Raw genomic sequence first — 27077 nt, 5'->3', positions numbered from 1 at the left:
GTTTCCCTGCAGGGCCCTGGTTAGCTGCTGCAGCTCTTGGCCCCCAGCACAGTGGCTGAAGCATGGGGCCCACAGGCGCACAGTAAGACATACCCAGCCCAAGTGTTTATTATAAAGACCTTTTATTTGGAATGAAAATATAGATCTGGCCCTGCACAGGGCTCTGTGTGTGGATTTTTTCTTTTCCTTAATTGCATCTAGGCAGAAGCCACTTTGCTGGGTCTGAATGGTCCCTGCTATGACTGCCCCCCTGTGGCTATTAAAGAGGGCACAGTCACATAAAAACAGGGGTGGGTTCCAGGGCCCGTGCCATGCTCTGACCCCACTGCACTGGCATGGTGGTGGCAGCTGCAGACCCAAGTCTGATTTAAGGGGGAGGGCTGAGCACAGCGACCCATCGATCTCACCCCCTGCGCTCCCATGGGCACAGGAAGAGGGGGGCGGAGCCAGGCTGCACCCAACCTCCACCAGCAGCATGGGCGGATGGGGGTGGAGCTTAGCGTTTGTTTCTCCTAAATGTGTGCTGGGAGGGGAGGGGGTTGCGCAAGCAGAGAGGGGCCCCTGCATGGGGCTGGGAAGAAAAGGACAGAGCTGAACCCAGCACCATCCCCCACCATGGGGCTGAGAGGCAGGAAACCACCCCCCAGCACATCAGCTTCTTGGGGTGAGTGACCCCGCCCACTGGGAGGAGCTTCCAGGAGCAGGCGATGCTGCCTAAGGCAGGGGGTGTGAGAGAGAACCAACCGCTCCTTTAAGAGGTGGGGTGTTTTGGTCAGCCATATAAAAAGAGGGAGAAGTTTCCCCATGGCAGAGCAGAAAGGGAAGAGGTGGGAGTGGGGCCCAGGCCCCGCCCCCCCCATCTCGGGGGGGGGGCAGTTACTGGCAACGCCGAGGTGAAGAGTCAAAACCCTGGTTTATGTGATCCCTTTAAGGAGGGAGCACCGCACCCCCCCCACCCTAGACATCCCCATTCTCGATGCGGCTCAGCTGCTCCTCCAGCCTGCTGATGCGCTCACCCTGCTCCTTCACCTGCAGCCGCAGTGCCTGCAGTTCCTGCAGCACCTCCTCCAGACGCCCGCCACCCTGCAGACAGACAGACCGACCGACCATCAGCCATGGAGACAGAGCCCAGCCCCCATCCGCCCGCCTCCCTGCAGACCGACTATCAACCATGGGGCCAAAGCCCAGGACCCCACCCCATGGGCAGTGGGTGAACCAGACATGGGGAGGCTAGCCCCCCAGCCCCCGAGGCCCCACCCCTTCTATACCCACCAGAGCCCAGCCCCCACTGTAGCCGCTGGCCCCTGCCCCAGGCTAGCGCACCCAGACCCCCGGCTGGCCTCCCCGCCTCTGAAGGCACAGGCCCAGGGTTGTGGCTGGAGCGGCCCCAGGTCAGCATCACAGCCCCGGCGTCACAGAGCGGGGCCAGACAGCACAGGCTCATGTCACAGGGTTGGGCTGGGCAGGCTCGAACCCAGGTCAGGACAACAGTGGGATGCTGTACATACCCCGGGGGCAGTGCTGATGCTGATGCTGGGCACCGTGGCGGGCGCGGCCGTGGCACTGAGGCGTGTGGCACTGCCGGTGCTGGAGGCGGGAGCTGGGTGGCTCTCATGCAGCACATTCTTCTTGCTGATTTTCAGGTCCCGCTGTTTGCTGGGCACGTAGGCTTCGCGCAGTGAGATCAGCACGGGACCTGCTGTCTTCCCGGCCACCCATTCCTCGGCCTCCATGGCTGCATCTGGCCCAGCCGTGTCTGGGTACAGGTCGTCCTGGAACAGGTCCGACTGCAAGGGGGAGAGACACAGGGTCAGCCATACACAGCACCAGCCTGTGGATCTCCCAGCCACTGGGGAGGAGGCAGCCCTCCTACTATGGGCAGCCCCATGCCAGCAAGAGCTGAGGCTGGGGATTCCCAGCTCCAAGACGCTGGCTTGGAAAAGGACTTTGTTGGGGGGGAGTTAACTCCTTCCTGTGAGGGGCAGCAGTAGCATTCCAACCGGACCTGCCACAGCCACTGCTCTGCACCCAGCCCTGCTCCCAAGGGGGACAGAACAGGGATGTCCCCCACCCAGTCTGACCCCCAAACACAGTATTCCCCTCCCCCTGCCATGCCAGGAACTCACCTTCCTTGGCACTGTCATGATGATGGGCTCACACTTGCGCTCGTGAAGCTTGTAAAACCTGCACATTTGGGGAGCATAGGAGTTAGCGGAGCAGAAGTCACCCCCCCCCATTTCCTCTAGATTTCCCCCATATCCAGGATCACTGCCACCCCCCATCCCTCTATCACTGCCAGCCACACCCCACATGCCCTGTTGCGGGAGCCCGCACCTGGCAATCTCACACTTGCTGACGTCCAGACCCCGCTTGGGCATCCAGCCCATGCCACGCTGGGGCTCCTTGCTGGTGAAGGTGTTCAGGAAGTGGATGTAGGGTGGCTCCTCTGTGATCTCAAAGTACCGGATGCTTGAGTCCCCCTGTGGGTGAAGAGGGAGGCAGAGAGAAGTGTACATGCATGTTTGGGTGGTGGGGGGCGGCGGCATATGGGCATCATCACACCACCCAATCCCCATGGACACTGGCAGTGCCACCTGCCCCCACCCATCCTCTACTTGTAAGGATCAGCACTCGCTGGTCCCAGCCCCTTCCCTGTGGGGCCACAGGCTGCTCCTAACAGCGTTAGCCTGGCAGGGGCATGACATCCCCCAACAGTTGGACTCCTACCTTGCCACAGACATAGATTACATTGGTATCGGGGTCGTAGAAGGGCAGCAGGGCTCCGTTGCTGGAGTCCAGCTCCTGCAGCGCCATGGGCTCTTCCAGGTTCTCCTGCAGTGGAATGGGGAAGGGAGGAGATGGTGATGGAGAGGATAAGCCCCTCCAGACTCCTCCCGTCCTGAGACCCCCTCCCTCCCGTCAAAGCCAAGATATTACCTACAGACATGCTTCAGGGCTCTGGGGTCAGGAAGGGATCTCATCCTTATGGAGGACAGGCTAGGGGAAGCCAGCATCTCCAAGATCACTGCAGCCCCCCACCCCCCCATCTCCCCCTCCAGTCCCCTACATCCAGGATCACTGCCCTCCCCCAAACAACTCCCCCTACCTCTAGGATCACTGTCCCCCCTCTCTCTCCCCCCCTCAAAAGGGAGTCCATCAGCCCCTCTCCAGCATTATCACCAGTATAGCTGCCAATGATGGATCCCTGGCTCCAAGTGGTTTTGGGAAGGGGCAGGGCTGGGCTCCTGGCCTTGCTGGTAGCAGGAGACAGCGGGTCAGCATCTGTGCGGCAATCCAGGACCTTGCAGGGCAGCCAGGACATCACTACTCTGCCCTGGGGCAGTGCCATGCAGCCCTGTTGGTGCAAACTGGCATACCTCCCATCCCAGGGGACTCTCATAGAATATCAGGGTTGGAAGGGACCTCAGGAGGTCATCTAGTCCAACTCCTTGCTCAAAGCAGGACCAACCTCCAACTAAATCATCCCAGCCAGGGCTTTGTCAAGCCTGACCATAAAAACCTCTAAGCAAGGAGATTCCACCACCTCCCTAGGTAACCCATTCCAGTGCTTCACCACCCTCCTAGTGAAAAAGGTTTTCCTAATATCCAACCTAGACCTCCCCCACTGCAACTTGACACCATTGCTTCTTGTTCTGCCATCTGGTACCACTGAAAACAGTCTAGATCCATCCTCTTTGGAACCCCCTTTCAGGTAGTTGAAAGCAGCTATCAAATCCCCCCTCATTCTCCTCTTTCTGCAGCCTAAACAATCCCAGTTCCCTCAGCCTCTCCTCATAAGTCATGTGCTCCAGCCCCCTAATCATTTTTGTTGCTCTCCGCTGGACTCTTTCCAATTTTTCCACATCCTTCTTGTAGTGTGGGGCCCAAAACTGGACAGTACTCCAGATGAGGCCTCACCAATGTCGAATAGAGGGGAATGATCACGTCCCTCGATCTGCTGGCAATGCCCCTACTTATACAGCCCAAAATGCTGTTAGCCTTCTTGGCAACAAGGGCACACTGTTGACTCATATCCAGTTTCTCATCCACTGTAACCCCTACGTCCTTTTCTGCAGAACTGCTGCCTTGCCATTCGGTTTCTAGTCTGTAGCAGTGAATGGGATTCTTCCGTCCTAAGTGCAGGACTCTGCACTTGTCCTTGTTGAACCTCATCAGGTTTCTTTTGGCCCAGTCCTCTAATTTGACTAGATCCCTCTGTATCCTATCCCTACCCTCCAGCGTGTCTACCACTCCTCCCAGTTTAGTGTCATCTACAAACTTGCTGAGAGTGCAGTCCATGCCATCCTCCAGATCATTAATGAAGATATTGAACAAAACCGGCCCCAGGACCGACCCTTGGGGCACGCTGCTTGAAACTGGCTGCCAACTAGACATGGAGCCGTTGATCACTACCTGTTGAGCCCGACGATCTAGCCAGCTTTCTATCCAGCTTATAGTCCATTCATCCAGCCCATACTTCTTTAACTTGCCGGCAAGAATACAGTGGAAAACCATATCAAAAGCTTTGCTAAAGTCAAGGAATAAAACATCCACTGCTTTCCCCTCCTGGGCACCCCTGCCCCCTGTATCCACGAAGCCCCCAGCTCACCGGGTCCCAGAGCGCCAGCTGCCGCTCACTCATGCGGCTGAAGCCTGTGGTGAAGATCTTGCCGTCAGCCAGGAAGATGGCACGCATGGGCCGCGCTCCCTCGTGTGCACGCTCCTTCTCCTGTAGGGGGGGGGGGGGGGCAAGAGGACCGCAGGGTGAGGGACGGACTGACACACTGCCCCCCGCCAACCACCAGCTTCCCCCTCCACCCGCCAACTGTTGCATGGCAAGAAGAGTGCTGGGGCCACCCCCCCAGAACTTCAGCTCCACTAGGGTAAAGGAGTCAGGTTCACCCCCACCACCAGGGGGCAATGACAAACTTACTGCCCACCTCAGCATTGATGGGAGCAGCTGGTGCCTTTAAATACTCCCCGCTCCCCAGATCAGGCTTCTAACACCTCTGGGCCCCACATTCAGCCAGGGGGCAGAATGGGTCTGCAGAGCACAGGAGGGAGGGGAACCCCCAGGCAATGCTGCCAGGGTGAGGGAGAACCCAGAGGCCATCATGCAGGAACTGGGGGTCTGGGGTCCAGGGTGGATATGTCCCACCATCTACAGCCCACACTGTGGGGGGGGGGGGGGGCCTGGAGGGGTCCGTACCGCCACGACCACCCCTCGGCGGGGATCCACGATGCGCACGCTCTTGTCCTTGCAGGCGGAGCAGAAGAGGCTCCCGTCGTGGCTCCAGCTGACGTTGTAGATGAGGTCGGGGTGCATGCTGTCCAGGTGGTACAGCTCCTCAGCCGTGCCCACGTTCCACACAATCACCATGTTATCACAGCCTGCGGGGACCAGTCCATCACACCTCGACCCCCAGAGACAGCTCCCCCCCATCCCCAACTCCTTGGACATGCCCATGTTCCACACGACCACCGCATTACCCACCCCCACTGTCCCCACTCCAGAGAGCATAAGAATGGCCACTGGGTCAGATCAATGGTCCATCTAGCTCAGTATCCTAGCCACTGCCAGTGACCAGATGTTTCAGAGGGACTGAACAGAAGAGGGAAATTATTGAGGGATCCATCCCTGTTGTGCAGTCCCAGCTTCTGGCAGTCAGAGGTTTAGGGACACCCAGAGCATGAGGTTGTGTCCCTGACCATCTTGGATAATAGCCATTGATGGACCTGTACTTTGGCCTTCACAACATCCCCTGGCAATGAGTTCCACAGGTTTGACTGTGTTATGTGAAGCACTTCCTTATGTTTGTTTTAAACCTGCTGCCTCTTAATTTCACTGGGTGACCACTGGTTCTTGTGTTATGTGAAGGAGTTGGTAACACGTCCGTATTTTCCACATCATTCATGATTTAATAGACCACTATCATATTCCCCCTTAGTTGTCTCTTTTTGATATCTCCTTATATGAAAGCTGGTCCAGACCCCTCGTTTTTGTTGCCCTTCTCTGTATCTTTCCCATTTCTAATTTTCTTTTGGAATGGGGAGACCAGAGCTGCACACTGTATTCGTGGTGTGGACATACCATGGATTTATATAGAGGCATTATGATAAAACAAACTATCTATCCCTTTCCTAATGGTTCTTAACATACTGTTTGCTTTTTTTGGCTGCTGCTGCACATTGAGTGGATGTTTTCAGAGAACTATGCACAATGATCCCAAGATTTCTTTCTTGAGTGGTAACAGCTAATTTAGACCCCATCATTTTGTACGTATAGTTAGTATGTTTTCCAATGGACGTTACTTTGCATTTATCAATATTGAATTTCATCTGCCATTTTGTTGCCCAGTCACCCAGTTTTGAGAGATCCTTTTGTAAATCTTCACAGTCTGCTTTGGATTTAACTATTTTGAGTAATTTTGTATCGTCTGCACACTTTGCCACTTCAGTTTATCCCTTTTTCCAAATCACTTATGAACATGTTGAACAGCACTGAACACAGTACAGATGCATGGGGGGGGGGGCTGCTCTTTAGTCAGTTTTCACAGTGAAGAACAGTATTTATTCCTACCCTTTACTTCCTCTCTTTTAACCAGTTCCTGATTCATGAGAGGAACTTCCCTCTTATCCCATGACTCCTCAGTTTGCTTAGGAGCCTTTGGTGAGAGACTTCTGACAAAGGCTTTCTGAAAGTCCAAGTACACTATATCCATTAGATCACCCTGGTCCATGTTTGTTGACACCCCCGCCCCTAAGAATTCTAATAGATTGGTGAGGCATCATTTCCCTTTACAAAGTGTTGACTCTCCCTAACATATCTCTAACATCTATGCGTCTGCTAATCCTTAATTTGCTTGAGATTGAAGTTAGGTTTATTGCTTCAAAGCCATTTAAAACCAAAGCAAACAAACAAGGCTTTACATTAACTATCCGCCAGTCATCTGGTATAGAGCCCTCCACATACAGCCCCACCTGCTCCCCTTGCTCCCCTGCAGGGACCCTGCCCCACCCCACCCCACACACAGAATCATGGGGAGGGGAGGCTGTACCTGCACTGAGGAGGACATTGCGGGCGGTTGGGTGCCAGGTGACGATGCCCACGCGCTTCGAGTGCCCCTCCAGGGCCACCACGGGCTCTGTCAAGGGCTGTGTTAGTCCATTCTCTGGGATCTGCCAGACCTGTCAGGGCACAGAGGTTAGAGGGGGCCTGTGGGAAGCCTGCACCCCCCCCCCCCACCACTGTGCCCCCTCACCCCACCAGAGAACGCTCTTGGCTGACACAAGCATCTGCTCCACCTGCCACCACGGGCATGCCCTGACACACATGGGGAGGAGACAGATTGCTAATCACACCGAATCCAGACAGAGCTGGCTGCCCCTGCCCCAAACCCTTCTCCCACATAGGGCCACCCCTGCCCTCAGCCCTCTCACCATGACGGTGCAGTCCTCGGAGCCGCTGGCGATGACATGGTCATTGTGCGGGCACCAGTCAATGTCCAGGACAGGGCCCGTGTGCCCACACACTGTGGGGTACGACTTATCGATGCGCCCTGTCTGGGGGAGAAGGGCAGAGTCACAGGAGATTCCTTCCCAATCTACAGCCAGAGCCCCTCCACCCTGACCCGCAGTCCCCTACTAATCCAGCCCTGGACTCCTCCTATACACTTGCAATCCTGTTGATTTTTTTTTTGGGGGGGGGGGGGGGAGGGTCGAGGGGAGGGGCGTATTTGCAGGGATGCACATGTGATGCAGCTGAGAACAAACTCATTACATCTGTGAACTACAAAATTCCAGGACATCACCTTCCCAACTACACTGTCCCCTTAATGCCAGGGGCAAACAGCCGGAGGCACGGGGGAGAACAGTCCCTCACAGACCCATTCTCCACCCACACTGCTAACCGCAGTTCTCCCCATTTCCATCTCTCCTGAGGCTTAAAGCACATTAGTGTCACCAGTGCAATGAGCTGGTAGGACTCAGCTCCTGCCCCCCGCTACCCCAGTCACCTTGAGCACTGGCAGCACCATGAAGGCCCCTCCCCCGCTGGCCTCCACGATCACTGCCACGAACTTGGGGTTGACGGCACAGAAACTGCTGTCCCAGGTGACGCGGGAGACGCGGATGTCATCATAGCACTGGTCATTCTTGACGGGCTGCCCGAAGACATGGCGGAACTTGCTCTGGCGCACAACCTTCCTGAACGACATGGCTGGGGGTGGGGGTGGGGGGCAAGAGTCAGAGAGGCCAGGCCTGAAATGCAGCCACTTCTGGGGTAGGACACGGCAGTCGATTTATAAGCACAGGACCCTTCACCCAACGCTGAGCGGCAGCTGTCTCTGAGGTGGAGTGCAACTGCTTTATATACAGGATCCCTTGCTCAATGCCAGATGCAGCTGCCTCTGGGGTGAAGCCCGGCAGCTGTACCAGCACAGCCATATTATACAAGAGTCTAAAGAGCAGGAAGTGAATGGAGTATCTGGTGCCACAGTATGGGGGAATCGGGAAGCGGAGACAAGGTCTCCTAGAAACTGCTGCTGGAGCCTTGTGTGGGCAGTACGGTTGGGCTAGGTCCCGCCAACTTTGATCTACAGGATGTGTGTGTGTGGGGGGGAGCATCAATCCTACTACTTGGGGCATAGTCAGGAGCATGGGGCCCATGGGAAAGGGCAAGGGGTGAAGGCCTCCCCACAAAATAACCCCGAATTCCTCCCTTACCAGCCCAGAGCTTCGCAGGGCAAAGGGGCCTGCTGGGTCCGGGCTGAAACCCAGCCTGATTCCCACCCGCAGTAGAAACCGATGCCCAGGAAATCAGACACGCCCCAGAGCCAGCCAGGCAAACCCCGCCCCTGCCAAAGCCGCGGGGGGGGGCACACCCTGGAGACGGGAGGGCAAAATGCCATGAACTCTGCCCGGCCAGAGGGAGCGAAACTGAAGGGTGGGGGAGGAAGCACGTTGTAACCTGCGCTCCCCCCCCCGGTTTCACCATTTACCCGCAGGATTTCATTTCCCACTTCCCTGTACACCCCCCCGCGGGGCCGGGGCCGCCCCGGAACGCTCGGCGACCCCGCCCGGAGCGGGATTAAGGGCCCCCCAAAACCCCAGCGCCCCCCCTCCCCTGGGGGCCGCACTCACCGGCCGTGCGGGGGGCTGAGGGTCGGGGCCGCTGCCTGGCGGATGGAGGCGCCGGGCCAGGCCGGCAGGAAGTAGCGGGGGAGGCCGCTCCCTCCACCTGCGTGGGCCGGGCCGGGTCTGGGACTGGCTGCGCCGAGATCGGCCCGCCCCGCCCCGGCCCGGGCAGCGAAGAGGGGGGTCAGCTGGAGGTGGGGATAGGCCAGCGGGGCGGGGAATGGGGATGGGCCAGCAGGAGGGGCAGGGAACAGCGATTGGCCAACGTGGGGGGATGGGTCAGGACAGCAGGAGGAGGATGGGGGTGGACAGGGAATGGGGATGGGCCAATATAGAGGGATGGGGTCAGGACAGTGGCAGGGGGATGGGCCAGTGAGCGGGGGATGGATCAGGACAGTAGGAGGGGGATGGGCAGGGCGGAGGGAATGGGGATGGGCCAGCAGGAGGGGTGGGGAACGGGGATGGGCCAACATAGGGGGATGGGTCAGGACAGTGGGAGGGAGATGGGCCAGAATGGGGGGAATGGGTCAGGACCAGGAGCAATGGGTCAACATGTGGGGGATGGGCCAGTTCAGGGGAGCCACAGGGAGGTGAGGATGGATCCTGTCATCTCAGACACCCATGAGGGGCTGGGCCTGACTGCTGTGAACCGCCCCACACCCCAGGGACTGAGGAGATGGAGCATCCCCTTCTGGGCTCCCTCTGTCAAACCACGGGGGGGAGAGAGGCCAGTGTGTGATGGGGATTGGTTGGCTCCAGGAACCAGGAAATGAGAGCCAGGGCTTTTCCCCTCCAGGCGACACTGGCTCCAATCCAGATACATGGCTCTCCACGTCCCTTTGCGGAGGTCCCCAAAGAAGCACAGGACACCCTCTCCAGGAACACATTTAATAAAACCAAAAAGAGGACAAACAACATCACACCCGTGGAGCCTGGGCCAACAGGGGGCAGACCCGCTGTGGGCTGTCAGACACAGGATGTCCCTCTCAAGACTGGTGTGTGATGCCTCCTCCCTGGGGGTGACAGCAGCTTTATCGCTACCCTGTCCCTAGCTGGACTGGCATAGCCACCTCAGAGCAGAGCAAAAGCTTACTAACATATGGGGTGCAGCAGGTGGCCAAGCAGCATCTGTACCAGTCACTCCGAGCCACATGGCTACCAAATCCACTGGTGCTGGACATGGCAGCACAGCAAATGCAATGGACGATCCCAGTCTCCTTGCAGACCAGGAGGACACGCACAGATGGGGTCCTCACCTTAGCTTGGCATCACTGGGTAAAAGGAACCCTGAGATGGGGCCGTGAAAGTGCAGCAACTGTGACTGTAGCAGGCGACTGGTGGCCTGTGGGGGCAGAATGTGGCCCCAAGGAGGGGAGTGGAATTGGACTGTGGGGAGCTGTTGTGACTCAGGCCCGTTCTGCATGGTGCTCTGCTCTTGCTGGGGTACCTGGGCCTTAGCTACAGCTTGCTGGGCCTGCTCCACCTGTGCTAACAGAGCAGGGGGCAGGTTTCAGAGGGGCAGCTGTGTTAGTCTGTCTCAGCAAAAACAATGAGGAGTCCTTGTGGCACCTTAGAGACTAACAAATTTATTTGGGTATAAGCTTTTGTGGGCTAAAACCCACTTCATCAGATGCATGGAGTGAAAAATACAGTAAGCAGAATATAATAGCACATGAAAAGATGGGAGTTGCCTGGGGGGGGAGGGGTCAGTGCTAACAAGCCAATTCAATTAAGGTGGAAGTGGCCTATTCTCAACAGTTGACAAGAAGGGGTGACTACCAAGGGGGAGAAGGGAATTACTTTTGTAGTGCTAAGGAGGCCAAATGCAATCAAGGTGGCCCGTTTCAAACAGTTGACAAGAAGGGGTGAGTATCAGCAGAGGGAAAATTACTGTTAGTAGCAACCCCTCCCCTCCTAGAGTGGGGAGGTTAGCTCAAGCAGTTGAGGTTTATGTTTTTAGCTCCCAAGGTCACAGGTTCAATCACTCCTGCCAATGGCCTGTGTGGGAAAGAGGGGCTGTTGTCTTGCTTCCTCATTCTTCACTCCAGGAATGAATTTGCAGCTCCTGTCTCGTCCTACTGGGGTCACTGGGCAGATCCAGACTAATTGGGGTCTGGATCCTAAGGCCCCCGATGGATCCCCTTTTGCCATGCAGTTGGGCAGTTCCTTGGAAATGTGGGTGAGCCCCCAGCTGGGGGTAGGAGAAAAATCACTTCCCCCTCCAACACCTTGTGATGCAGCTCTCAGCCCCCTAGCCCAGTGTCAGTGTGGCTGAGATTGCTCAGCAGGGGGAACCCTTCTCCCCTTGATCCCCCATGCCCCTACCTGCGGTCACTCACCTGGAAAGCTGCAGCCCCCTCTCCCAACATACACTTGGGCTGCAGCTTCTGTGTCATGGTCATGTGTGCTAAGAGGAGCCTGGGCCTGCTTTCAGCAGGTCAGAACGGTCAGGCTGCAGGGGCCCAAGGGGACAGAGTTAGGGGGGCACCTGTACCCTCAGCGCTGGGTATCTGGCTGTAGTGTGCAGAACAGCCATTGTATTAGAACACAGTGACCTTGGAGCCACACCTAAAGGCAAGATTGCTAAGCACAAATAGGCCCAAAGGGGCAGAGTCCCCTTCACCGCAGTGTCTCCTGGCACCTGTGGGTTGGCAGCTGCAGCCACGTCAGTGTTTACATTGCCTTGCCTAGGGCCAGGTGTTCCTGGGCCATTGACCTGTGTGGAGATGGGCCTGCTTTGCATCTGCTGAGGATCTGTCCCTGCTAGAGCTTGTCTAAGCTGGGGAAATGGGGCAAACTGGGCCTTGGCACTGGTGTGACTTCTCCTGGTAGCTTCCAGGAGCTGGTTGCTCCTGACCAAACCCCACCTTGCACCAATTTACACAAGTCTTTGCACTAGTGAACCTACAATCGTGCACAGAGCCCGCCCCCTGCATTGTGGCCAGGCCCTGTGAGGGGAGCCAGTGATCACTTGACTGGTAACTGGAGCTGTGCCAGAGCAGAGGCTGAGCCATGGAGGGAGAGGAGAGCAGGGTCTTGTTGGCAAGGCTAGGCTGAGAAGGACGTGCTGGGCGTGTTCCCAGGGCTCCTCCCTTGCTCCTCGGTGAGGGCCGTGGCAAGGGAGGAGGTTGTGTGGCGGCCGCAGCCCGTGCAGATGTTGGAGCCGAAGAAGATGTAGATGAGAGGGTTGATGCTGCTGTTGAGGTTGATCAGGTAGCTAAAGTAGACCATGAAGGGGAAGATGCGATTGTTGAACTCCTCATGCTCCCAGGAGACCAGGAAGAGCAGCTGGACGATCTGGAAGGGGAGGTTGAGCAGTACATAGGCTGACAGGGTGGCGGCCACAATGCGGTAGAACTTGCTGGGGGGCCGGGTGTGGCGCCGGAAGGTGCGGGACAAGGTGGCGGCATGGGTGGTCACCATGACAACGAAGGGGAAGAGTCCCTCCACCAGCACCTCCAGCAGGCGCAGGGGCCACTCGTATTTGCCCCGGTCGCTGGAGCAGACGAGCATCCCGTCTGAATACCGGATGACGTCGGCGAAGATGAAGCTCTTGATGTTGAGCAGGGCGGCCACCAGCCAGGCCCCCAAGCAGATGTAGCTGGAGAGCCGCAGGGGGCGGTGGCAGCGGTACCAGAGGGGCAGCAGCACCAGCAGGCAGCGGTCCACGCTGAGGGCAGCCAGCAGGAAGAGGCTGCAGTGGTAGGTCAAGTCGTAGAGGAAGTAGCGCAGGCGGCACATGGGGGTGCCCAGCACCCAGTTGTCGTCCAGCAAGGTCTCCATGATCTGCATGACCGTGGTGGAGAGGAAGAGGAAGTCAGAGGTGGCCAGGCTTAGGATGAAGACGGACAGGCCCCGGCGCCGCAGCCGCCACCCTGTCAGCCAGATGATGAAGGCGTTGGCTGGCAGCCCGATGGCCAGCGTGGCGATCAGGAAGGCTGCTCGCCATGATGCCGGTATAAAGGGTTCCGTCTGGTTGGAGCGTGAGGTGTTAAATGGCTCCATCCCGCTCCCAGCAGTCTCAGTGGGGGCAGCGCCAGGCAGGCCAACCTGCTAATGGAAGGGACAAGGAAGGAATCAGGGCAGGGCCTCTCACCCAACCATTGCCCCTAGGACATGGGCACTGCCAGCTTCATCTCCTGCAGCGGAAGTGTGGTCTAGTGGCTAGATCACCAGGTGGAGACCTATTTCTGCCACTGGCCTGGGCCACTTAAGCCTATAACTTCCCCCTGGTGCCTCAATTTCCCTTCCTCACTCTGAGTCTATATACCTTGACAGCTCTTTGCAGGAGGGCCTGTCTATCGCAGGCTTTCCAAGTGCTAGGAATAGTAATCACCAGGGGCGGCTCTACAAATTTGGCCGCCCCAAGCAATCATGCCCGGGAGGCGCCCCCGAGCCGCGGGAGCAGCGGACCTGCCGCGGGCATGACTGCGGAGGTTCCGCTGGTCGCGCGGCTCAGCTGGACCTCCCGCAGCCGCGGACGGTTCGCTGGTCCGGCGGCTCCGGTTGAGCTGCCGCAGTCATGCCTGCGGGAGGTCCAGTCGAGCCGCGGGACCAGCGAACCGTCCGCAGTCATGCCTGCGGCAGGTCCGGTCGTCCCGGGGCTCCGGTGGACCTCCCGCAGGCATGACTGCGGCAGGTCCACCGGCCCAGCCTGCCGCCCCCCTGGGAAATGGCCGCCCCAGGCGGGTGCTTGCCCTGCTGGGCTCTAGAGCCGCCCCTGGTAATCACACCCCTGTCTCCAGGGGAATTTTCCCCAACTCACTATCAGGGAGAGGCTGGCACATGTCCTGAGAAGGGAGGTATTGGGGGTTGGGGAGGTCAGGACTCCTGGGTCCTATTCCCGGGTGCTTCGTTGCAGCCAGCTGCTCCTGTCATGGATCCTGTGTAGCTTTGGCACCACAGGGATTTCCATCCAACAGCGCCACCCTTTTCACTCTGATGCCTGTGGGATTAGCTGGTTTGTCAGCCCCTTTGGGGCCTCTACAGGGTGGCAGTCAGGATTAGGAATAAATGTTTACCTTGTCAATGGCATTGTGCTAGCACCCCAGCTGAGATCTGCACCTGACTGAACCAGGCACTGTGCAGAGGGACAGTCCCTGCCCTTAAAAACTCTCAACAACCCAAAGAGACAGTTAGAGAGGGGAAACTGAAGCACAGAGAGGTGGGAAACGACTTACCTGAGATCACCCACTGATTTGGTGGCAGAGATGGGTCCCTGAGTCCCGATCCACTGGGCCGCGTTGCCACCCCACAGCCCTCTCATTATGGTACTCAAATAGCCATGTTGTCTCAAAACACTCCCTGGCCAGCAGAGGTCGCCCCATCCTAGGGATATGGACCTGTCTGGAGGGATCCAGCCATTGCAGCCTGGCTTATTTTGACTGGGGGACAATGTGAAAAGATTTCAGCTGTAGCACAGCTGCCTGGCTGTACAGCCACACAGATCACTGCAAATGCATCACCCTAACCTTCACAGGATATGTACCCCCAGGGATCCCAGAGAGATGCCAACACATATCGGCCATGGTCCCGTAGGATGACGGCACTGTGAATGGATCCAGTGGAACTTCCTGCCACTGGACATGTGGAACTCTGGGCCTCATCATGTACAGGGCCGGCTCCAGGCACCAGCGCAGGAAGCAGGTGCTTGGGGCGGCCAATGGAAAGGGGCAGCATGTCTGGGGTCTTCGGTGGCAATTTGGCAGCACGTTCTTCAGTCTCTTTTGGAGGGAAGGACTGGCCGCTGAATTGCTGCTGAAGAATGAAGCAGCGTGATAGAGCTGCCGCCGAAGTGCCGCTGATCATGGCTTTTATTTATTTATTTATTTATTTATTTTCTTCACCACTTGGGGCGGCAAAAAAGCTGGAGCTGCCCCTGACCGTGTGCAGAACCTAGTTTGGAGACTCAGTTTCTCCTCAGTTCCTCCTTCCACGCTTAGATAGACCCATGCCCGCCTGCCTGGCAGCCGATCGAGGTATTTCTCCCCAAGGCAGTGACTGATCTGTCTAATCTGAGCCCCTCAGAGGCCTTGTATCCCAGCAGTGGGGGGAGACCTCACTGGAGCTCTCTAGCTCTCATCGCCAGTGTGGGGGAGGTGTCCTTTCCCAGGCTGTGGTGGGGCAAGGCAGGCTAATCTGTGGTGGTCCTGGCCTCACGCCACTGCTTCTGCTATCAGCTAAGATTCCCCGTCCCTCAGGCGGATCAGAATGTGCCTCATGCCTTGGGAGGCTGCCCCTGATGAGCTGCCTGGAAGCAACGGGGCTGGGGAAAATGGTGAGGGGAAGCAGGGGCTGTTGGGGGAAGAACCGCCAGAGCCCGGGGAGAGGCTGGGGTATTTGCCATGGAGTTCTGGCCTTGATGTGCGGGAAGCTCCCAGGCTGTGTCACCAGGGGGTCTCGGTTGGATGATCACAGCACCCACTTTTGCCTTTCCATGGGGACCATGAGACCATGGGGGCCCAGAGCCTGCATCCTCTGTCCCTCCTCACCACACGCCGAGAACAGCCCCTCCACTCCACTGTCGCAGAAATGCCAGCGGGTGTGACCCTGGCAGGCCAGATGCCAGCTCTTGCCCAGGCTGCTGATGTTAGTGAAGAACTGACACCCTCGCAACTGGAGCCCAGATCAGGTCATACCTGTACAGTATGCTCAAAACAGGGATTAGTTTTTCAAGAATAGACTTAGTGTTTAGACTCTGTGAAATGGTTGTGAGTCGCTGCTTACATTCATCTCACTTGCCATGGCAGCATTCCTTGCTATAGGGAAATATGTAAGTTTTACTTTATAACCTTGAAAATGTTTGGTCTGAGCTTGTGCAGTCAGGCCTGGGAATTGTCCTCACAGCCCCCCCACCCCCCCCCCCGGGATGGGGAAATCATGGACCCTCGCAATACAAATGATTCATTAATGGCCCTGTCAGACCTGGGAAATGCTATGTGCCGGGAAGCTGGTCATGTGGGCTTGGAAGCTGAATGGAAAAAATAAAAGCCATAGGAAAATTTTCCATCTTTTTTTTTTTTTTAAGCTGTTTGAACTCTGAAGTCAGAGATCCCTCGGGCTGCCTCCTGGATCTGCCCTGAAAGACCCTTTGAAATGACCAGGGCCGGCTCCAGGCACCAGCATTCCAAGCTGGTGCTTGGGGTGGCAATCTGCAAGGGGTGGCAGTCCCTGTTGTTTTGCCCCCAAGCAGCAGCCGAATTGCCGCCGTGGACAGCGGGGGCAGTCCGTGTGCCCTTAGCGCGGCAGGCGCGTTTCCGCAGCGAGGGCAATTCGGCAGCAGGTTCTATGTTTAGCTGTCCGCGGTGGCTTCAGCTAAACATAGAAGCTGCTGCCGAATTGCCACCGCCGCGGAAACACACCTGCCGCCCTAAGGGCACATGGACTGCCCCCGCCGTTTGCGGCGGCAATTCGGTGCGCTGCTTGGGGCGGCGAAAACTGTAGAGCCGGCCCTGGAAATGACAACTCTCAACAACTCTGTCACTTTTAGGATTTAATCGTAACTCATTGGTGTGTACATGTTTGGGTAACCCTTCTGCCAGGTGGAGCCAGCAGCAACAAGGGCCGGGTTCAGTAACTAGGGTTTCCTTTTCAACAATACAACACAAAGGCAGCTCGAGCCCCAACCCAGTGACCTGGGACAATTACACACCACCCCTGGGGCGCCTCTAAGAGCCAATACTTCCCCTCTCACGAGCACAGAGTCTGAATGTAGCGAAAACATTTAATAAAAGGAGGGAAATAACTCAGCATTAATTTGGGAAAACACTGCAACTAGGGTTCATAAACACAAACAACCCACCCCCAAGTAAGTTGGTCAGTGTCCTCAGGCTCTTAAGTCCAGCAACCTAAAAGTCCTTTTAACGTGCCCATCCCTTCTCTGTACCCCACTTGCAGTTGCTGTCCTTGGCCAGTGCAGCCCCAGAGGTCAGAGGTTCATCTGCAGAGCTCACCTGCTACCCTATCTGTATGTGTGTGTGTCGGGGAGAGGTGGTGGTGGGGGGGGGATGGAGTAGGGAGTATTAACCTGGGAATGTTGCATGGGAATTTTACTAGTTTACTGTCTGCATTGATACTAGATGATGGTGGGATATCAGGGTGTGACTTCACTTGAGGGATGATACTTGAGCAAGTAACCTGAGCCCAGGAGAGGGTTGGAGCCAGGTGACACCTTCTGCCCAGGAAACTGGACAAAGTCTGGAGGAGGAGCAAAGGGGGTGTGGTTGGGTGAGACTGCTGTTGGGGGTTTCAGTTAGGAGCTGGCTGTGGAAATGGAGGGAGGCCCAGAACTGGGATCTGGGCTCCCTACCCCCAAGATGGACCTGACTGAGGGGTCCTGTTCCCTGTACCTACAAGCTCTGTTTTACACTGTGTTCCTGTCGTCTAATAAACCTTCTGTTTTACTGGCTGGCTGAGAGTCACAATGAATCACAGGAAGTGGGGGGTGCAAGGCCCTGACTCCCCAACACTCGGGAGGGGGCAGGGGGAGAAGTACCTTACATGCCCCACTGCTCAGATGGCCACTTGCTAAGATGTCTTCAGGCTCCCCCTTAACTCAGCGCTCAGTGATTTCAGCTGTTATTGGGGGAGCCTCATTGTCAATGCATACTGGATAGGCATTTACAATAGAGACACTGTCCCAAACTAGGTCTAAAGTACACTGCTACCTCGATATAACATGAATTTGGATATAACATGGTAAAGCAGTGCTCTGGGGGAGGAGGGGGGCTGCACACTCCAGTGGATCAAAGCAAGTTCGGTATAACACAGTTTCACCTATAACATGGTAAGATTTTTTGGCTCCCAAGGACAGTGTTGTATCGAGGTAGAGGTGTTTCAGTGTTAACAAGACACTCAATTAACCCTTTTTACATCATCAAGAGAAAAAAAAAGGCCAAACATTACCTACAACTCCTACACACAACTAGGGTGACCAGATGTCCTAATTTTATACAGATGGTCCCAATTTTGGGGTCTTTTTCTTATATAGGCTCCTATTACCCCCCAGCCCATTTCTTGATTTTTCACACTTGTTGTCAGATCAACCTACACACAACCCAAAGCACTAGAGGCAAACATTCACCTGCAGCCACTCTCAATTCATTGGGCTGTGGAACCCATGTCCCTTGCCTAGCAAATGCTATTTAATTTGAGGGTGAGTCCCTCCATTGGGCTATGCCAGGTTCACACAATAAGGATAACAACTCTTTATTACTCCTCAGGGCCGGCTCCAGACCCCAGCACGCCAAGTATGTGCTTGGGGTGGCATGCCACGGGGGGCGCTCTGCCGGTCGCCGGGAGGACGGTAGGCAGCTCCGGCAGACCTCCTGCAGGCGTGCCTGCAGAGGGTCCGCTGGTCCCGCGGCTTCGGTGGAGCATCCGCAGGCGTGCCTGCGGGAGGTCTGCCGGAGCCGTGGGACCGGTGACCGGCAGAGCGCCCCCCGCGGCATGCCACCCTGCTTGGGGCGGTGAAATCGCTAGAGCTGCCCCTGTTATTCCTGCCCAATAACAAGGAGACTGGGGATCCAACACCACCATCAAGTGATCATTTGGGGAAGCAATCCCATCATGCTGAGCGCCTTGGCAGGGTGGGTGTGTCCATGCAAACGAGATCAGATTCTGAAGTCTTTTTCCACAGCTCACCACTAGATGTCAGGGGAAAGCTCATTCAGACTCTGCTTACATCTGCTTTGCTTGAACCTGTAAATAACTCTCTTATTTCTCTTTCCTAGTTGATAAACCTTTAGATAGTTTATTGCAGGGCGTTGTCTTTGGTGTAAGATCTAGGGTACCAACTGATCTGGGGTAAGTGACTGGTCTCTTGGGACTGGGAGCAACCTGTGATTTTTGGTGTAAGTGTCCATTTATCACTAAGTTCAGTTTGTCTGGGTGACAAGATAGAGTGGAGCGTCTGAGGGACTGTCTATGACTCTGGGGGAACACTGGTATAGTGATCCAGGAGATTACATTTGAAACTTGGTTGGTGAAATCTAATGATAGATACTCCACCAGTTTGGGGTGTCTGCCCTGTGTTTGACAGCCTGCCCTGAGGTTGGCACTCACAATCTCATGAGCCATTCCAGACAGCGTGACGGGGGCAGCTGGGCTTGTGGCTGATGCACTGGGGTGGAACCCAGGAGATCTGGCTTCAATGTCTGCCTCTCCCACAGGCAACCATAGGGAATGATGAGCCGTCCTTTGTCTAGTTAAACCATGAGCTCTTTGTGGCAGGGACTGTCTCTTACCCTGCGCAGCCCCTGGCACAGCGGGGCTCTGATCTGAGACCTGCCCTAGGTGTGCCAGGCTGTGCCAGCCTCAGGGCTGCTCTAACTAGCTCCCAGCTGGACAGCACAGAATGGCTCTGACCCACTCCCTCCCTCCCATTGCGGGGCAGCATAGACCTGCCAATCAGGGACTGTTGGTCCAGTGAGGGGGTGCCCAGGGTATGGAGAACAGAGAGACCTAGCCCCTAACAGTGAGCGAGCAGTGGTGTTAGGAGTGAGGGGAGGGTGTGGTCAGGACTCCTGGGTCCTATCCCCAGCTCTGCTGCTGATGGGCCAGATGAGCACTGTGCATCAGTTTCCCCCTCTGGAGAGCAGGGGCTGCCCTGCCCCCATGCTGAGTGAGGTCTCCTGTGGGTGGGAGGACTGCAGCAGCAGGAGGCACAAGGTCCTGGGTGGAGAGGTGCCAAAAGGTGGCTTGCAGGGGTTCCCCATCTCGGGGTGGGGGCCGCCTTCCTGAGCCAGAGCAGGAGGGGTTGGGATGGGGCTTCCCCTCCTCCCCTCCCACATCCAGGGCCATCCTTAGGCATACGCAGCATATGCAGCTACGTAGGGCACCAAATTGCCTCATATTTCACGATGCCCTAGCCAGATGCGTGCTGCATACGTGCCAGCACCAGTCCCGGTGACCAGCCCCATCCCTCAGCCGGCCCCTCCTGCAAGTGGCAGGGCTTTCCCTAGGAGGATGTGGGGCCCCAGACAACTCCCTCTGCCCTGCCTCTTACCATTCCCCCTGCTCTGCCCCGGCCCGCCCCCATTCCACCTCTTCCCCCAGTGATGCCCGCACTCACCGGCAGTGGGGGGAAGCGGAGCAACCTGGCCCCAGCCCGCTCTACTCCACCAGCTCCCAGCTGCGGCACTCCGCTTCCCGCCGCCGGTGAGTGCAGGGAAAGGATCGCCCCCCGCACTCACTGGCGGCAGGAATCAGTGCAAAGCAGCCCCAGGCTGCTCCACTTCCCTTGCCCTGGCCCCAGCCTTGTCGCCCCCTGGCTCTAAGTGCCCACCAATGCCAAGATGCACTGTCTGGCCCTGAGATGGAGACCATGGGCAGGGCCACCTGGGCATCAGTCACACGCTCCCTGGTCATGACTTGTCAGAGCAGGACAAGGCTGCAGAGCCAGCCAGGCAGGGTCCGGTGCCAGCTAATTAGTGCCATTAACGAAGTGTGAGTCTCAATCCCCCCTGCAACCTGCCACCAAAGGCTGGGAGGTCACTCACGGGAAGGGGGGATAATGTAGGACATACCTGAAGTGTCTGCAGCGAGAGTCAGGCAGGGGTTAGGATGGAGTGAACCCCCGCCTGGTGTCCAATTGCTGCCCGGTCACTGGAGAAGGAGGAAAGCCAGCAGGAGCAGGACGCTGATTTATATCGGTGGCAGGGGAGGAAGAAGCAGGGGAGGGGTGTGGGGTGGAGACAGATGGTGTGAACCAGTGAGGAGGGGAGGCAGATACCATCTAACACTGTGGTAGTCCAGCTAGCGCTTGCCGCAGCCCACCTCCAGGCCCCACCCCCAAGCCTCAGGCCCCCTGGGTCCAGTTGGGTTGGGAAGAGCTGACGTCCAGCCTGGGATCCTGTGCTCACATGTCCAGCTAGCTTCACCCATGGCTGCAGACTCCGTCTAGTGAAAGCCCAAGGATGGCCCCTGTGGACAGGGACAGGGCACCTGCCAGTCTGGGGTGGGGAATTCATGGGGTTAGGAGTGTGTCTGCAGGGACAGCATGTTGGGACCAAGTGTCTTGGTTGGGAGAGTTGGGGAATAACATGAGTTAAGAGGCAGTGTCACCTAGTGGATAGAGCACTGGACTGGCTGCCAGGAGACCTGCTCTGCCCAGGGCCTACTGGGTAACTAGGATCAAGTCATTTCCCTGCCCTGTGCCTCATTTTCCTCTCCCGCTCTGTTTCTGGCTGGTCTGTTTAGACTGTAAGCTCTTTGGGGCAGCGGCTGTCTCACAGGATGGCTGTACAGCACCCAGCATGGGGGAGGGGAGGAATGGGACTGATCTCAGATGGGTCCTGGAGGTGCTGCCAGTCTGCTGCCTGCTCCTCTCCTCTCCTTTGGAGGTCCTGAGGCAGGTGAGTTAAAATTTGCCACCCGACTCTGTCCATATCACGCAGCAGGCATGTGGTTAGACAAAACTGCCAACCAGCGAGACTGGGAAATGGCAGGAGGTTTTGATCAGCTGCCAGGGGTTGGCTCCAGGTGATCAGTGTGGGGTTAAACAAAGGAGCCGTCCCTGGCCCGGGGAGCACGCTGATCTGAGCTGTGGGCTGAGAGCAGAGGGAGAAAAGGAGGAGAAAAAACATGTGTTGCTCAGCAACCAGTGATGGAGAGAGGCAGGTCGAGAAGGGGTCATTTTGGGGAGGAAAATGTGGGTTTGGGTTAAAGGAAGAGGGAGCATTTCAGAGAATCAGATCCCAGGGGGGAGCAGGTGGGTTTATTAATTGAGCAATCAAAGGGAAGCTCAACCCACAGGATCCTCGATTAGTGCCTGTTAGAAACCACTGCTACAGGCGGGGGGACAGCAATACCATGAGACCAGATTTGTCCCAGAGTTTGCTCCACCCTCCAGTATTTGGGGCCTTGCTGGGTTATTTCCAATTTCATTTCCTTGGTGCAGTCCTGTTTATTTACTGAATTCTCCCACACAGTCCTGTGCTCCTGCACCAACAGGAACAATCAGCAGCTGGCCATTTCCTTGCTCAGAAATCCCAAAACCTGCCTCTCCAACCAGTCCTGTGCCCCAAGGAGCTCAGCTCCTCACATCCATGCTCACAACTCCTGCCCTTGCTGTCTGCTGCCTTTCTGCCTCTCACACAATTTGCCAAGCAACCCCCCCTGTATTTGCCGTCAATCCCAGCCAGGGAAACCCTTCCAACCACACAGCTTAACTCAGTTCAGGCTTTGCCTGGTGACTGATTGCCTTGGGCGGTGGCTTCTATTGTCATGAGCTATCATGACATAAAAGGATAAGTGACAATCGGGGCGAGGCACCCCAGCGGGGATCTAAACCCCAAAGAATAAGCAACTGAATCAACTGGTTGTCTACAATATCATTGTACTTATAAAAGTGTAGTGAGTAAGGTCTTTTAAGGAAGCTGGGGACACCCTGGTGATTAATATAATTGTGAGATGTCTGTGTGACACTGTATGGAATATGGGTGACCATTTATAATATTATCAATACCAATATCACAAAATTGCAATGAATCTTATACCGGATAGGCGATGTAAGTGATCAGTGGAACAGGTACAATTTGTTAAATATGATAAGCTTGTTTATATGTATGTATCATCTTTGTATAATGAGTGCAAATATGTGATATCTCAAACTTGTGCTGTGTATCTGGGTGACACTCCCAGACAGATTAGCATCAGCACTATCTGGCCTGCTTGATGGCCTATCAAGCCTATGAGACAGCAGGACATGTAGGGACATGCCTGTGGACAGGGAACTGCAAACACTTTTCCATGCCCATATGCTGTGAGCTTGTGTTTGGGACCAAGGATGCACAAGCCACATGACAAAGGATATAAAAAGGCAGCTGCATCACATCCATTTTGTCTTCAATCCTGCGTCTCACCTCGGAGCAATTTCTCTACAAACTGAAGTTTTGGACAAAGGACTGATAGACCCATCCAAGCTTTGGATGTGTTCCAGAGGGACTTTACAAGCCAGCAAACTCACCAATGCTGCTAAAAACCTGATATATGGACTCTGAAGTCATATGTCTGTATCTGATTGCTTTGACCATTTAACAACTCTCTTCTCGTTCTTTCCTTTTATAATAAAACCTTTGGTTTTAGATACCAAAGGATTGGCTGGCAGCGTGGTATTTTGGGTAATATCCAAAGTATTACTGATCTGGTAATGTAGCTTGCCCTTTTGGGATCAGACTAACATTTTGTATAATGAATAGAGTTTTAAGTAACTTCTTGCTTTACCGGATCTATGAGCCAGTTGGGAGCCAGAGAACTGGAATGCAATAAAGAGATCTGTTTGATTTCTTTTTTGCAGCTTCTTGATAAACAGCGTGGGGGAAATCAGGAGCAGTTTGTGACAGGTTGGTGAATCTAATGTCACTGTGAACCACCAGTTTTGGCTGCCTGCCCTGACCCTGGCATTTTCAATGTAGGCTACTCTAGGCACCTCGGGTCACAGTCTGTAATATCACTGCATGTGGAATCATGGATACTCATGGACATTAAGCTTTAAAGTCTGTGACCAAACAAAAGGAGAAACAGATTTTCCCGCAGGTGGGCAGGGAGGGCAGCTGTCTTCCTGTCTCTAATGGACATGGGTCATTGTGGACCCTAAACAATGGAAGCCCCAATTACATATGAGGCAGCAGGGGGATGGGAAATCCATAGGAAACACACACACAGGGGAGAAAACCCTCCAAAGAATACTGGTAAAATGTTTATTGGACTAGAAAAAGAAGGGGAGAGACCCCCTAGTTATCCATCACTTCAGAGGCATAGGGTAACGCGCCTTCAGAGCCTGTGAAAGCTGGAGCCATTAGCTTGTGGGGCTAGAGATGCTGGCAACCTGGTGTGAGTAAGAAAACTGCTTAGACAAAGATTGTGACTGGCCAAAACAAAGGTTTGGACCCTAGGAAGCGGGTTTGTTTTGTTTTTTTGTACTTGTGCCCTGTCTTTTCCTCTAGCGTAGTATCATTAAAAGCAGGGCTCCCCAAATTTTTTCCCTGACACCCACCGGTACAACTGCAATAGGCACGGTGATGCATGTGGGGTCATGTTCCCCCTCCCAATTTGCTGCTTGGCTTGAACTGAGCATGCTCACATGGACTGAGCATGCTCAGTGACACTGCTGAAGCTGGCTGCCCTCATGCTGCCCTCCCCCTCCACTATTGGCAGGCATGGGCCCTCTCTCCCTGCAGCTCACTTACTGGCACTTCTGGAGGGAAATTCTGAATGTTAATTATTACTCTCACGCTGTAATGCAGGGATCGGCAACCTTTGGCATGTGGCCCATCAGGAAAATCTGCTGGCAGGCCAGGACAGTTTGTTTACCTGCAGCCACCGCAGGTTCAGCCGATCGCAGCTCCTACTGGGCACAGTTCATCATTCCAGGCTAATCAGGGCTACAGGAAGTGGTGGCCAACATATCCCTAGGCCCAAGCCGCTTCCCACAGCCCCCATTGGCCTGGAACGGTGAACCGTGGCCAGTGGGAGCTGTGATTGGCTGAACCTGCGGACACTGCAGGTAAACAAACCGTCCAGGCCTGCCAGCGGATTTCCTTGATGGGCCACGTGCCAAAGGTTGCCAATCCCTGCTGTAACTAAACAATATACGTGTTTCCTCTTCATTTCAATGGAAGCTCTTGTAATGAGAGAAGTCCTTAGTAATACGCCCCTGAGAAATGCTTCAAGATCTTTGAAACCAGTTTTAGTCAGACTACACTTTAAAAAAACCAGTTGAGCGCAAAATATGGTGTTCAAACAGGGGAAACACAAGTTCGTACCAAACTGAACAATAAGCAACCAAACAATGTTAACAACATGGTTAACAAAACACATTGTGTAATTATTTGTTGATTTTTAAAACAGAAGAGTTGTTGCCCAAGATTGTCAATAAAAGTATAAAATTACTCACGGACCAGCAGTCTTCTTAATAGGGTGGACATGCCTGTTTCTTCTTGCACAGCTTTTCCAGCTGGGTGTGTGTGTAAGTGAGGCTCATCCTGATCTCCTCTTCAATTTTCAGCCTTGCTTTTTTGATAGCTGCTGGTGCTGAAAATCCAGCTTCACAAAGACATGTTGTTGCAACAGGAAGGAGGACAGACTGAGGATGCCCCACCCTGGTGAGAGATGGATGGGTGGGGAGGGAACCCTGCAATGGAGGGGGTGAGTGCCTCCTAGCACGGACAGCAGAGATGGGAGGGGGGAAGGAGACAGGTCAGTGCTCTGGGGAGGGGGATACCTGACCCCCCCCCCCACTGCAAAACATTACACTCACTCCCTACCACCAGCAACCGAGATGGAGGGGACAGCTCGGTGCACCAGTAGGGGGAGCCCCAAATCTCCCCACTGCAAAATAGCCACCCCCTGCCCCGATGCCTGCAAGCCAGATGCTGAGGAAGGGAGGAGGAAACCTTCCAGCAGCACCTCTGTTGTTCCCCCGACCCCAGCTTCCCACCCTGTAAAATCCCTTTCTTCCAGGCAGTTCCCCTCAAACTCCCCCCACACATGGTCTCCAGGCAGGCTCTGTCAGGCAGGGCAGGTGGAGAGGGCTGTGTGCCCTGGAGCCGTGCTGAAGGGCCAGGGTAGTTTGGAGGGGGGGGCAATGCCCCTACATGCCCCATCCCCCATCTCCACCCTTGCCAGCAGACCTCCCAGGACTGTATCGCATCCCACAGAGTGGGAACCCCTGACTTAACCCTCTGTTCTTTAACTTAATATTCGTTGTCCCATAAACCATCTCAGGGCTGTTGTACCAACGTAGGTGTGAGTCCCCAGCTAACCTATGAGGCTGGTGTGTGCTCTGTCTCTCTACAGGCAGCAAACATAGCGGTTTCAGTGAGTGTCCCGGGAGAGGGACTGGACGCTGCAGGGAGACATCCCTGGGGAACGCAGGGACTGGGGTGGACTGATTGTTACTAAGGCAAGGTTTGGACTGGCAGCCTCTTGAGGAGTTTGCTGGGAGAGCAGACAGGCTGGGAGCTGACACATGGTCTCATTGCCAAAAAAGCTCACTGTTGCTGAGGAAGAGGGGTAACACAATGACTCTCAGTTCTAGGTGTATTGAAATACTCCTGCCATTAAACCATGCAGCAGCAATCAAAAAAGCTAACAGAATGTTAGGAACCATTGACAAAGGAATAGATAATGAGACAGAACTAAGTCAAATATGATGATGATTACTGAAAATCCTATTCATCATATAAAAAAGTTCTACCAATCCCAAGGACTGAGATCCCAGTACTGACTGGACCACTGTGAATATAAACATTGGACAATAACCTATGGACTAATTCTGAAAGAACTCTTTGCAACGACAAAGCTCACCACCTCCGCTATGAATCGGAATCTCAAGAATTGTACTCGTGCCTGTATGTATGCTGATCGTTTAATCATACTCTCTCTCTCTTTTCTTTTGAAATAAATTTTAGTTTAGTTAATAAGAATTAGCTGTAAGCATGTATTTGGGTAAGATCTGGAATATTCATTAACCTGGGAGGTAATGTGTCCGATCCTTTGGGATTGGTAGAACTTTTTTATATGATGAATACAATTTTCATTAATCCTTATCATACCTGACTTGGGTGTCCTGGTGGAGGCCTGAGACTGGGTTACTTTACGGAAACTGTGTTGTTGATGTGACGCTGTACCCCATAATGCTTTATGGAAATATGACATAACTGGAATATGTTTTGTGCTGCCTGTGCCATGTAACATCTCGCTGTAAAGATTATGGTCTACTATATCTATTCATCCTATTTGTACACATATATCCATTTTGTACGTGAGGTTAAGAATATTGGCTGTATATTTGCTTGATTTCTAAGGGTATGGCTACACTTGCAGCTGTACAGTGCTGTGAGTTAAACCCGCCTTCGTACAGCTGAGGAGGGAAAGTGCTGCAGTCTGTCCACACTGACAGCTGCCAGCACACTGTCGTGGCCACATTTGAGGCGTTTGCA

General features: G+C 55.0%; 2 protein-coding genes across 9 annotated transcripts; both read right to left on the bottom strand.

Annotated features, from left to right (window-relative positions):
• Positions 1 to 103: 103 nt before the first annotated feature.
• Positions 104 to 9311, bottom strand: CORO1B (coronin 1B). The gene is made up of 11 exons (XM_039517913.1): positions 9142 to 9311; positions 8016 to 8218; positions 7441 to 7563; positions 7059 to 7188; positions 5210 to 5391; positions 4610 to 4729; positions 2728 to 2832; positions 2335 to 2480; positions 2127 to 2184; positions 1509 to 1787; positions 104 to 1083 (listed from the first exon to the last, which is right to left on the bottom strand). The coding sequence occupies exons 2-11, from the start codon at positions 8214 to 8216 to the stop codon at positions 958 to 960; spliced, it is 1470 nt and encodes a 489-aa protein (XP_039373847.1). The 5' UTR covers positions 8217 to 8218; positions 9142 to 9311; the 3' UTR covers positions 104 to 957.
• Positions 9312 to 10939: 1628 nt separating this feature from the next.
• GPR152 (G protein-coupled receptor 152) lies at positions 10940 to 25208 on the bottom strand. Of its 8 annotated transcripts, XM_039517915.1 has the most exons (4): positions 25031 to 25208; positions 20661 to 21683; positions 14316 to 14519; positions 10940 to 13188 (listed from the first exon to the last, which is right to left on the bottom strand). In XM_039517915.1, the coding sequence occupies exon 4, from the start codon at positions 13138 to 13140 to the stop codon at positions 12184 to 12186; it is 957 nt and encodes a 318-aa protein (XP_039373849.1). In that variant the 5' UTR covers positions 13141 to 13188; positions 14316 to 14519; positions 20661 to 21683; positions 25031 to 25208; the 3' UTR covers positions 10940 to 12183. The 8 variants fall into 8 exon arrangements, 7 of the variants coding, with proteins under 7 accessions (XP_039373849.1, XP_039373850.1, XP_039373851.1 ...); XM_039517916.1 differs by lacking the exon at positions 14316 to 14519; XM_039517917.1 differs by lacking the exon at positions 20661 to 21683.
• Between the last annotated feature and the right edge of the window lie 1869 nt (positions 25209 to 27077).

Source organism: Mauremys reevesii, unplaced genomic scaffold (genome assembly GCF_016161935.1).
Source record: "Mauremys reevesii isolate NIE-2019 unplaced genomic scaffold, ASM1616193v1 Contig2, whole genome shotgun sequence".
In the NCBI taxonomy this organism is placed as follows: Eukaryota; Metazoa; Chordata; order Testudines; family Geoemydidae; genus Mauremys; species Mauremys reevesii.
Note: the sequence above shows the minus strand (reverse complement) of the source record. Positions and strands in the feature narration are given on the sequence as shown.